Source organism: Nothoprocta perdicaria, unplaced genomic scaffold, assembly GCF_003342845.1.
Source record: "Nothoprocta perdicaria isolate Ctin4 unplaced genomic scaffold, notPer1 scaffold_85, whole genome shotgun sequence".
Lineage (NCBI taxonomy): Eukaryota > Metazoa > Chordata > Aves > Tinamiformes > Tinamidae > Nothoprocta > Nothoprocta perdicaria.
Window position 1 is genome coordinate 1,466,036 of NW_020456143.1, and position 13,065 is coordinate 1,479,100.

Below are 13,065 nucleotides of genomic sequence, written 5' to 3' on the forward strand. Positions count from 1 at the left end.
TTTTTTTGTTTCTTTTCATCTTTTCCTCGTCCCCCAACTTTGTCAAGCTATCTGCTTTCTGCCAGGAGTGTAATTATCAGAGGGATACAAGAAGGGATACTGCTTTCTCTGTATCGCCTGCTTGACAGGAACTAGGAAAGTTCTTTTCACTGTGATGCCCTGATTGATGTTTCTAATTTTAGCTGGCTAAACTGCAAACAGCACTCATTATGGTCTTAAAAACTTATCARGATGTGAGCATACTGCACTGCCTGCTCACAGATGGCCAAGATCAGTTGGTGTAGGCATGAGCCCCTCTGTAACTCAGAGATAAGGGGTGAGCTGGGGGAGTTAGGTTAAGGATAGGGACTTACTGCTTCCTTTCAGGTTTTCCAACTTGGGCTTGCCTGGTGATCTGGTTAAATCTGGTCAGAACCACTGGCTCTGTCCTGCTCCTCTTGCTCATATCCTCAGGGACTGACACTGGTCAAAGTGGTCCTGCCCTGCTGCCTCCCCATCTCTTAGGGAGCAGCAGCTTTGGCTGCTCCATGGCAGGTCTTGGCCATGTTAGTCACCTAGTGCTCCTCAAACTAGCCCAAAGCAATTTTGAAGCTGCAGAAAAAAATATTCTTCTTTCTTTCTGCTTCTTTCATGGACTGCTCAACAATCCGGTTGCATGAACCACTGCTCTTCTGAGAGGGCTTAAATTATGACAAGTCATGTGTTTCCTATGCTGCAAAYAATATGCTATAAGATGGTAAGCTCTTGCAAATTCGAAAACTTATGATCTGAAACATGAGGGGAACATCCCTGACACACAGCTGAAGTGAAACAGCTTTTGGAAGTTGATTAGTGGCTGGAGGAGAAAAAATACTGCTTATAATCAAAGCTGTCAGTGCCAAGAACCTAGAAAATACTTTGCAGATTAAAGAGTGATGATAATGTCCCAATAGCCCCAGTATAACATCGCTTATGTCCAGATTCATCTTACTTATACTACACAACAGCAGTGTGCTAACCAAATCCCCAAATTAGCCAGCTCCTCTCCAGGCTGCTCATTAGCTTTATTTGCATTCCCCTCAGAAAAAAAAAAAAAAATTACAGATACTATAAATACTGGAAGAYATTTTTCTCCAGCATATGTAGACTGTGCTATTGTGGATAAGGAATTGCTCATGCACCATAAACCTGTTGGCTGTCTATCAGTTTGCACTTCCTAACTGCCCCTAGATTCAAATTGCTTACAGAGAGCTCTCATATAGTCAGAGTTCAGAGTCGCTGACTGATACTTATTTTTATGTAGTAGACTGCCACCTAACTCAACAGCTATTCTTTTTGCCATCCTTCCCCTCTCTATGTATTTACCACAGTTTTCTGAGCAACTAAYAATCTATCCCAGAAATAATAAAGACATATACTAATGACACTTGGCCCAATCTAGTTGAAGATCTCCATGAACTGGGCAATTCTTTGTCTTCGAAGAAATTTGGATACCTTATTTTATTGTGAAGCCTAAGCCTACATTTGAAGTGTACTAGGTAGTAAGTTTTAAGTCATCCACCATGTCTGAGAGCTGAAGAGCATAAGGAAGGCCTCTAATATGACTTTTGGGGTTTGCCTCCTTCTTTAGAGATCTGAAAGTGGGGAACCTGGCAGCTCTATGAATGTCCATGGAGGTAATCCTAATAAGTTTTTGCACCTTACTCTATTCTGGGCAGAAAACACCTCCCACAGATCTAGATATCTCTTCTGTCAGTGAGTGCATGGTGGCCTGGCACATACTTCTCATCCTATGTATTAGTCTTGGTGAGGGAAGTTATGTGTTGGTAAGCAGTGAGCAACCGATATGGGCTTAATATCCCCAAAGAACTGTTCTCTTGGATGCTTTGGACAGGATCCATGGCTTCAAGAGATAGTAAACTATTTCTTTATAGTAAGTGTGCAATCACAATMTGAGATGTGATCCTAATGGTTCTTTGGCTCATATTAGGCCATTAGACAGATAAAAAGAGCTGTACATCAAAGCAATCTGTGACACACATGTGAAAATTTCTACAGAAGAAGAAAAAGAAACATGAATTAATAGTTATAAGGAGGATGGGGACACTCCAGTTTTAATTCCTGAAGGCCTCTTAAAGTTCTCAGATTGTGCAGTTTTCTAAGACAGAACGGAAGAGAGTTATGGCATTCACAGTAAAGACCCAACCATTCAAAATGCAGACTTGATGGGAACTGACCACACAGTATGGGGAACTTCTACCAGACTAAAAGACAACCAGACAATTGGAAATATTGACCAGCTGCATTTTAGCGGTTGATTACAAGTGTGAAAGGTATCGGGTACTTTAAGGATCAGTCTATCAGCCCTATGATGAGGGCATCGAATGTGCTTTTGCCAACCTTTCGTAACTGCCATCAGGTTAAGGGCTGCTCTTCTTAGCAAACTTTATGCTTTGAGGAATAATGTTTTCTGCATCCTCAAGGGAGTAATTATACATCCTAAAGGGACTGGATGTGGACTGAAGGGTAGGACACTCTCAGTTACCAAGAACTCAAATTGGAGTGCATATTCCTTCCGCAGAAGCACTTAACATCTTAAACAGGATGACACTATCTTTCATTGCCTGTACACATCTTATAGTCTATCTTATTATTGGGAGAGCTTCAGGGTAGAGAAGCTTAGAACATCCCTGTGTAATGATTATAATTAGTAAATTATAAAATGCAAGATTCAACTGAACCAAACTGAATTACATGTCTCTTTGCTAGCAAAGACTTTTTATATACTAAAACTCTACATTAAAGGTCTATGACTYATCAGGCTGGTGGCATCCTTCTGCATTATGCTAAAAATGTTACATTTATACATTTGATATATAATGGAAATTGGGTTACTTTTCCGATTTTAAAAATGCATTACTTTCTTCTCTTTACATGATTTTCGTATCTTAAAGTTTTTGGGAAAACATTATTTAAAGAATGTATATACATAAAAAATAAATTTGAGAAAGACTCAAACAAGTTAAAAAAATCTGATCCTTGTCATGGTTGCTTCCAATTGGAGATAAGGTCACTACAAATCAAGTTTACTTTAAGCTTCTAGATTTTACATGTTCTTTGGAAATGGCAGGACACCTGGAAGTACAGGAATCTGTTGACGTTGATGAATGCTATCTAGCTAACCAGGAGCCATAGACCATGGCTTTCATACTATTCCACCAAATAAGATGCTTAAAAACTGGTGGATGAAATCAGAAGAAGTCAGGACAGGCTCCATATCAGTATTTTGATTCTGCATGTAAACAAGTTCTCATTAATTTTTATTCTTGGTGTTAGCATATTTTCCAACTCTACTCTCAGTTGTCTGGAAAATTATATCTAATAAATTTCAAATTTGCCTCCCAAGACTTTCTTGTCTACATCTTCCCAGTCTGAAGTAGTATTCAAAATATTGAAAATACAGGGCTGTCATGAAAATACCTAACTAACGTGAAGGAATTAAGTGCTTTAGTGTGAAGCTCTATRAAAAGAAATCAGTAATTCAGATCTCAGAATAAGGCATGCAGGAAATAAAGGAAATGAGCAATAATGATAAAAAAAATAAAAATAGCAATAATAAAAAACAGTGAGCAGATCTTCCCGTATTTGAATACATCCAAATAATGCATTGCTCTCCTTTTTATGTTGGAATGAAGTTGAAGGTTATAGCTATTGCTGAAAGAACTCTTGAATTATGAAGTCTATTTTGTTAGTCTAAGAAAGACTTTTCATTTCAATATGTTAAGAGTAAATTAAGGGTCACTCTTTTTTTGCACCTTGGTTGCCATCTTGCCAGGAAGAAGTCCAGGCAGGCATGTGAGAACAAAGCAACAAATACATTTTTAAAGATAGCACTGTTGTACTTTTTTTCCCTTTTTTTTAATTTTAATTTTTATTTTAATTTTAATTTTTTATTTTTATTATAATCAATTGCTAACCTTTCTACTTTGCTATTCCTGCACAGTTCTGTGCTACTGCAGTGACACTGTCATATCTACAGCCACATCATGACCTAGATCAAAGAAAATGATTTTTGAGCCAGGATTAGCTCAAAAAATTAGCTCAAAAACCACACATTCTGGCACAATGAAGGACTCTGCATGTGCGTGGAAAATRATGGCTGGTGATAAAAATGAAACCAGACTAAACAGGACTGGCAATCAATGTGTGACCATGCTTGCAGACAGAAGCTGCCCAGATACCTTCGAATAAGAAGTATTACAATTCTGGATTTGGATTAAACATTTAGCTTATGAATTACAGAAAATTACAGACAGAACATCTGAATATTCATGGTGCACAAATGACAGAACAAATGACAGAACTTTATAAAACCATGTTGATTCCTGTAGAGTTTTTCTTCAATTATATCAATTTCTAAGTTAAATGATTTAATCAGGATTTAAATCCTAACTGCTGTGTAAGCACCTTGGTAGTTAATAGCTGGCTGAAAAATGAGCCAACTGTCAGAAAAAGACTGAAATAGAGGTAGCATTCCACTCCGCAGAAATCTGCAAATGAATTTCCCACTCTAAAAACATTGTCGCAAAGCACTGTTGGTAGCCCTTCAGTAGAAGATTCGAAAGTACCATCAGTGAACAAACTCAACTAATTTACATGGATTTATTTAGGACCTGATAAAGAATGCCTATTTGTTAGTTGATTTTTTTACTGAAAAATCCTGGCAGTATAAGATGACTGTTACTCTAAYAGATTAACCAGGTGGAAGATAACTGCAATGTCTCTGTCAACATGAGAGGGAGCTCAGACCCGTTTATCAAATTGACAAAAGTCCATGCACTTGACAAGCTCAGTAGAATGAGTTCTCCACCTCCAGTTTTCACAATGCCAATGAGTTATGAATCAGGGATATTTTTTGACATCTGAAAGCGATTCAAGGTGAGAACACCAAGAAGAATGGTATTTGCCATGTAGAACTATAAATAAACTTTTCAGCTGTAACAAACCCTTCCAAAGGTAATTATATGAGCTAAACTTGCATGGATTGCCTTTTCTTAAAAAACAGAATGCTATTTGTATTTTAAAGTCTGTCATTTCATAATAGATGCAGTCATGGTCACAACAGATAGGATTTTTCCTTCCATTGTAACCACAATAAATCTGTGTACATTACTGTACTGAGAGGAATTTCAGACCTGTTCCAGTGTTTTATGTTTCTAGTATTGGATAAAATATTTATTTTTTAAAAAAATAAGTTTTGCAGTGAATCAAGTTCTTAGAAAGAAAATTAAGCCTAGATATTAGCTTGTCGTGACATTAGTATATTTTTAGTTGATGACTAGGTATGTATGCTAAGCTGAAGTCACAAAGCATTGCAGCAGAAAAAGTGAGTCATGATTACTGTACAAATTATCAATATGAAAGCATTATTATGAAAGAWTTTTTCTGTGAGACACAGCAAATAATTTGAAAAGGAGAGAAATGCTAACCTCTACTTTCACGCACAATTATATCAGCAATTTCAGTAACATTTGCAGCATATGTAGCTGAAGGTGAGAATATGAAGAGCTCATTAGAAAGACCGTTGTTTTTAGTAATTTCAAAGGTCAGAAATTAGATGTACATCAGTCACACTTCYACTAAATTGATGGAAAAGTAATCCAACAGTAAATATTGAACAGAATATTCATTGTAGATTTCTGATAGCAATCTAAAATAACATAAAAAATAAACCAGATATAAGGGCAAAATTTAAAAATTAAAAAGAAAAGTAAGGGGAAATGTTTGTCTTGTATGCTATAGTAATGGCATATTCTACACAAAGCTATATTTCTCTCTGATAGAACATGTAACATTTCGATAGTAATTCATAATCTGGGACCTCTTGTGGACAAATTTTGCACATTAAGACTAGTCATTTTGAAGGATTTGCTCCAGAATTATGCTAGTATACAAAAGTCTAGGGTATTCTTATAAAGATCTGACCATAAACATGACSAATCACAAGATGGAGAGTGAAATGAAAAAAAAGAATAAATATTTTAGTGTCCTATTCATATTTCTGTAAAACATGAATAAACCTTCAAAATATATCATAGAAAAAGAAGGAAACCACAGTTGTGTCTGAGTTTCTCCTGTGGTTGTTATAAACCCAAGATACTCTTGAGYGCTCCAAAGAAAATAACTACCTAGTAAGTGAGGCACTTTAAGTCTCAGTTCGCAAACAAGTCCATGATAAGAGAAACTGCACGACTAAAGGTAATGCCAAGTATTAACTGCTCATCCTTTTTCTTTAAATGACAAATTTCTACAGAATATTGACAACTATCTTATCCTCCTCTTTACCTTCTTGGTATGAAAACTCATTAACTGACAAACTGCAGAATCCAATACACCTGTGATAAACCTACTTTCTTGCATAGATGAAAGCAAAATAAATACATAGGATAGATAGATAGATAGATAGATAGATAGATATAGAAATAGAAAGATAGATAGAATAGATAGAATAGAAAGATACATCATTCCTTCACTTTGACTTTAAGGTAGCCTTCTTGATATGCATACTTTTTAAAGTATATGTCTGAAATATTGACAAAAAACTCACCAAAGAGATAAAAAGCAATGAGGAAAACATGAAATAGGTGAAATTCTATTTTGTTATATCTGCAACGTATTTAAATCATTCTTCAAAAATGCATTCTTTAATCACCTTACTCTTCTACCTACAATGTACATTTGATTTAATTATCTTTTCTGTTGTTTGTCATTCATAAAATGTATGTGAATTGTTATGCCTACAGAAAACTATTCCTTCTGCTTATTTTTTTATAATATTTCTAAAAGAAACAAAAATAATTATTTGAATAAATTAGAAAAAAGTGTTAGATATTTTTGCTCATAGATGAATAGGTATTTCAGGTGTATACAGATATTCATATGAAAGGAGGAACTAGGAAGCAGTTGGAGGAAAAAAACATACCATATATATGATTATAGACAGAAATAAATTCTAACCAGTTTTCAAAATGAATGGCTATTTGGAACTCAGATAGCTTTGATAGCTTAGATAATAGATATAGATAAAGATATAGATAATACAGCTGCAGCTGTAATAACACATATAAAGCAAGAGAAAATACTTTTATGACTTTTAAGTTGTTAGAATTATCACATTTGTAATAATAATAGAAAATAACTAAATTACATTKATTTTACCTAGCTTTGGTTACCTAAAGGGAGATGTGTAGTCTAATAAGGCCTATTAAACTCAACTGAAAGGAAGGCACTCCCAGTTTTTGAAATGGGAGTCTGTGATGGATCAACTGAATTGTCCTTCCATGGGTACTGACTTCTCTCTGTTGCCTCCTCATGCAGTTTGGATGCCTAGCTTAAACAGGAAAGYTAAAATTCAATGAAGTCTACCTTCAGTCACACATATCTCTGGAATTTCAAGAAAAGTTAGTTTATAACTGAATCTGTGATCATCTGTGATCCTCTTGGTGCAACTAAGAACAGTAGATACTTTCAGGTGCCCAGATATTCTTAGGTGCCCAGATGATCTACACAGGTTAAATATCCTCAAAATAGTACATGTGCATGATGTACAGGATATAGATGGATTCTAGCAATTTCATTGTAGCCAGTACAGACAGTATGTGGCAGATTAAGAAAGACATGACATAATGCTGCTCAAAAAGGCAATTCCTTCTATCCTTTCTTCTATCTATAGAAATCATAATAGAGCTGGCCTCCTATCAGTCCTTTGCTGAACTAAGACTCACTAGAGGTTTAGGATGGGCTGTCAAATTCCCCTCCTCTGTTATATAAGATAGTGCCAGCCATGAAAGAGAGAATACATTTTATAAATAATTCTATTGTAATTGGTGGGTTTTTTTCTTTTCTTTTTTTTTTTTTTTTTTTTTTTTTTTGATAATATGTTCAGCTTACCTTCTATCAGCTTTCCCGTCTGCTCTGCATTTCCCCCAGGCAAGATCTTGGCAATGTAAGCTCCAACTTCTCCACTACTTCCTGGGATTTCTTTCCCACCTACAACTCGTATTCCCAGTCCATTGCCTGTGATAAAAAGAAACAGAGAACTGTGAAGATAGATGAAACAATGAATATTTCCCTGGAGAGAAAAGGAAGTAATCAGAAGTTACAGAAGGGTGTCATTAGGACCACCTGGCTGTATTTGGAACGTTAAGGTTATTGCATGAAGCAGAGTATCTTCAAAACTGCAGAATTTCTCATAGACAAAAGAAGTGTTGCTGGGTTAGCAAGAGAGGCAGAGAGGGAACTTCCCAATTCCATAAGCTTTTGAATCCRCAGGAGAAAAAAAACCCAAAAAACCTAGGACCTATCAATTGCACAAGTAACTGCAGTCCCACCTGATGTGTCCCTCAAGACTTATCTTTGGTAGGAGTATTCAGTTGACTTTTTCTTAAATATTTCCTTTTAATTGACATCTTTGCTACACAGGACATAGAAATTACCAGACCAAAATAACCTACAATAATTCTGGATAATACAACATCAAATCTAAGATATTTTCTCTCTTCTTTAAAAAATATAAAGATGAAAATATTTAAATCAGTTTGATTGGTAAGGGAATGGTATCACTCATCTCCCTTTTTTTTTATAACAATTTGAGTGTGAAAATAAAAGGTTACAAAATAGTCTAATTCAGCTAATCTTAGGCATCAGTAATTTTTCATTCTATCTTGATTCACATGATTCACATTTTGATCTAGGAATTTAAAGGCTGATTTTCCCACCCCTGTTGTAAAGGCTAAAATAATTTCTAATTTATAAATTTAATAACCTAATCCTGCTGAGTGATTTCACTAACCAGCTATAGATAGCTCATAGCACAATCTCTTTGAAAATATGCATCTTTTAGATCAAAGCTTTTCCTGAAAATGCTATTAGTATTCTGAGAAATCAGCTCTGAGTTTCCTTTAGATGTAAGCGAGTCACAGTGAGTTTCTGGCCCAGTGTCTTTACAGCAGTAATCTTTCTTGCACTGATTTCAGTCTACAGTTTTATCTTTTGTCTCCTATAATTGATTATATGCATATAGTACTCAGTAAATTTTTCTTCTTTTCTGTTTCATTGCTTAGTCTGGAYTCTGACTAAAGAAGTTAGTGTGCATAGGTATATATGATGCACCGAGATAATGCAGCATTATATAAATCAAGCACTTTGCATTGCTGGAGTCTGCCAGATGCCCAAACATAAAGCAATAATTACTGGGGCTGTAGGCACCTCATACAGGTTAAAACCCTTTGTAGAGGAGATGGCTTCCATCAGAATTTGGTTTTGAGAGCTACTTTAATTTACTTCGGGTGGGGATTCAGTGTGAGGATGAGTCAYATGGGGGTTGTATGTGGCAAGATATACTGAGTCGAGTAGATGATTTTATTATGGTCTGAATGCCGAGGGAAAGATTCTGTGGTAAATATCCCGAGAATAATCCATGGAATGGTTCAAGGGTACTTTATGATTAATGGTCTGAGAAACCTAAAGGTTTAAGTTCAGAAGGCTGAGATCCTCAGTGGACCACATTTCTTACTGTTTCTATATATATAGGCACTATAGTGCCTAACTTGAGAAAAACATTTTGGTATGGTACTATGATGAGTACAGGTTGAAGTGCTTTGCAATGTATTGAAAATAATTTACACCAAGATTATACTTCTACACAAATCAGAGACAAGCTTCAGCTTTGTCATGTAAATCCACACCAGAGTTTGTATTTTTCTAATCTGTGAGGTAATATTTAACTTTGATACAAAACAGATAATATGTTTAGGGAATGTGTAAATTTAAATCCTGTAGCAACATAAGCTACAACTCTGTAAGTTACARCTCACTCTGATTTGGATTTAATTAGCAAGTATTTCCTCTCAACTTCCTATTTTTTTTTTCTTTTTTTAAGTTTAACCTTGACAGTTCAAAAAGTCTTTAAGATATGAAAATCCTTAATAGGAGCTGTAAATACTGAGATGATATAATGAAATTACCTAATGAATTCTTTGGATTTGCTTTKCTAAAACTTGCAGCCAATTTCCCCCCACATGTGTGTCTTCAAGTTGCAATTTGAAAGCATGATTGGCATCTATATCAGTCTCTCATAAAATCTTTTCCAGCCTCTTTATAGATACAGCAAATGAACAAATGTCTGCCCCTCTTTTAATCATAAATTAAGAGATGGAAAGTATAAATATTTACATCCAAAGAAGATCCTCTAAAATAAATATGTAAATAGACTGACATAGCATAAAACAACATTATTTAAATATCCAAGCTAAGTACAGGCATGGGGGATATAATTAAATTTTTGCTACAAGATACCTCCATCATAGTAGTTACTATTCCTTTAATTATAAACTCTATGTGGATGATAATTGCCWAACAGAACATATTACTGTTTGATGGCTATTTTTTAAAGCTAGTGATYTAACAGATAGAAAAATGCTGTGTTTAAAACAAGAGATGTAACAGACTCTGGGACTGTGCTATGGGAAATTCCAGGTTTATTTCTCTTTTGGAGTAGAGATTATACTTTTCAATGTGATGGAAACAAACAGCATAGTCATTTTAAACAKGTTATTTCAGTGAAAATAACCCTTTAAATGGTTGCTTTGTGCTTGTTTGTTTTTCCTAATCAGTCACTTTAAAAGTGAAACCCTCATTATATGTAGAGAATGTTTACTCATTCAGAAGCATTTACATTTCTCAGTACTTAGGATTTCACCACTCTGCACACTTATAAGAGGACTTCTGACAAAGCACTTCTCATTAATGTACATCCCCAGTCATGAAGCTCACATCTGGGAATCATAAAGTTCAGTAAGTTCAAACACATCACACTTTTAGTATATGCATACATACAACTTACCCTTAGCTCATGTGGCCAAAATACAGACTTTTTCAATTTATTACTAGGAATGGGCTCTTATCATTATGTTGGGATAAGTCTACAGCTTCAGAATTTTCTCACGACATACTATTCTAGTAGCTCTTTCTCAGTATTTTAATTGTAGCCAAATGGCAGAAGAAAAGATTTGCTATATAAGTTTGTATTTCTTACACCTGATTTACTAGATAGATTTAAAAAACATGGCCGATATATTGGTTCTGTTTTTTGCCCCCCACCAGATCTAAGGGTTTTAGCCACACAATTGCTAATAAAATACTTCAAAGGACTTGAAAAGGATTTTGATTTTATATTCTAAATTTTCATATTAAATGTATGAGCAATATTATGTATTAAGTAGCATGCATACTAAAGGAATAACCTTACATTGGGGGGGGAGAGGGTGTATGTGCATTTATGGGTATTTGTGTGCTTTCTTATTGCTGGTCAAGCCAAAGGAATTTCTATTTAATTTGAGCAGTTTGAACTAAATTAGAAAATTGCATTTCATTACTATTATGTTTTGAAAATGTACTATAAGAAAAAAAAAATAACAAAAGTTTTAAATCAAAGGTTCAATTTCTGAGAGTCAGAATGAGTTACTTTTTGTCCATTGTGTATTAAGTTCTACTCGGTTTGACTAAGAAATATTGCTTGGATGTTACTGTATTTTCTCATAAGATGAGATTTCAAACTTGTTTACGGACCTTGTATCTATTGAAAATATTGAGTTTACTACTTCTACTTTCAATGATATTGCTCAATTTATCACATTGAATGTGGGTAGCTTAAAACTATCATCAATCTTTTGCTTTCTTAGATCTCTTTTTCTCTTTTTTTTTTTTTTTAATCTTTCAGTCTAAATTTCCTTCTCAGACTGTTTTGATATATCCAGACATTTATCTTTCAATTTTAGATTTTCAGATTAATAAACTACTATTTTCTTAGACTTTGGACCAGTTAACTGTCAGAAAGTGAATCTCTCTGCTTTAAATGTGAGAGGACACCTTTCTGAACTCTGATTATTGATTCCTGTGAAAAATATCTTCAGGAAAACACCTCTTCAAAAGGAATTTTACAGTTTAAGATACAATCCTTTTTAGGATGCTTCAAAGCTAGAGAGCTGCTAATTAATTACAACTGTTTTTACTGATCTCCTAAGGCTGTGATTCTACTCTTCCATCTAATCTCAGCTGAAGTTTTATGATGCTGAACTCTAAYGAGACATATCAAATGCAACTGAACTTTTTTATAATTTGATAAGCAAACATGCACAGTAAATCCTCACAGATAGCTTGTAAGCCACTATTTTACACAGCTAAAATATAAATGTACAGACTTCAAAGGTTTCAAAAGTCTGATAAGTTCAAATAGTTTGTTTTGAGACAAAGTAGAAAGATGAGCAACAAGACTCACTTGACACACTGTAATTTGTTTTGCTGGAGCAAGCTGACCATAACCTGAGATTTGCAATTAGTATTTGGTCTTTTTTTGTCATTACAAACATTAGGATCATGCTACTGCCAGTCAGAATTGCTCAAGTTCATTACCTCCTAAAATTTTTTACTACCAGATAGAGTAGCTCTACTACAACTACTAGAAATTAAATAGCCTAGATTTCCTAAAAGTATTTCAGCATCTAAACAGTGATTAGATTTGCCTTACCAAATAAATGTTGGTAAGGTATTACATAAAATAATGCTTAAAAATATAACAGCAGAAAATTCCTACAGTTACATAATGTGAAAAAAAGTGGCTTACAGAGATATTTTATCATGTAAAAATAAGCACACGTCCAGCACAGAATGTGGGGACTGATACTGTTTTATTGATGCATCTTCAACACTGATTTGAGAATGCAGGTATGAAATACAGAAGCTCTGTGCAAGTATTGCTCATGTATTAACTTGGGGCTACATTTTTGAAATATAAAACTATTTCTCTGCCTAATCAGAAGAGCAATGAAAGGAAAGAAGCAATTAGAACATGTGAAAGATTTTCAGTCATCACCTCTAAGTTTGTGTGAATTGGAATAGGAAATTGCAAGTAATCAATAGAAATATGATTCTTGTAGCAACAGCTGAAGAATTTTTAACACACCTCTAGATATTAGATTTTCTGAGAATTAAAGAACTATGTATTTGAATTTCTAGTGCCTAGGAGCA

The 13,065-nt window shown here is 34.6% G+C and overlaps 1 protein-coding gene across 1 annotated transcript in view; it reads right to left on the minus strand.

Annotated features, from left to right (window-relative positions):
• The window catches only part of PCLO (piccolo presynaptic cytomatrix protein), a 320,601-nt gene that overhangs the window by 104,522 nt on the left and 203,014 nt on the right, over window positions 1-13,065 (minus strand). Inside the window, exon 10 of the mRNA XM_026052206.1 lies at window positions 7,930-8,055. Within this exon, the coding sequence (XP_025907991.1) occupies window positions 7,930-8,055 (126 nt within the window). The remainder of the gene's footprint in view (window positions 1-7,929; window positions 8,056-13,065) is intronic.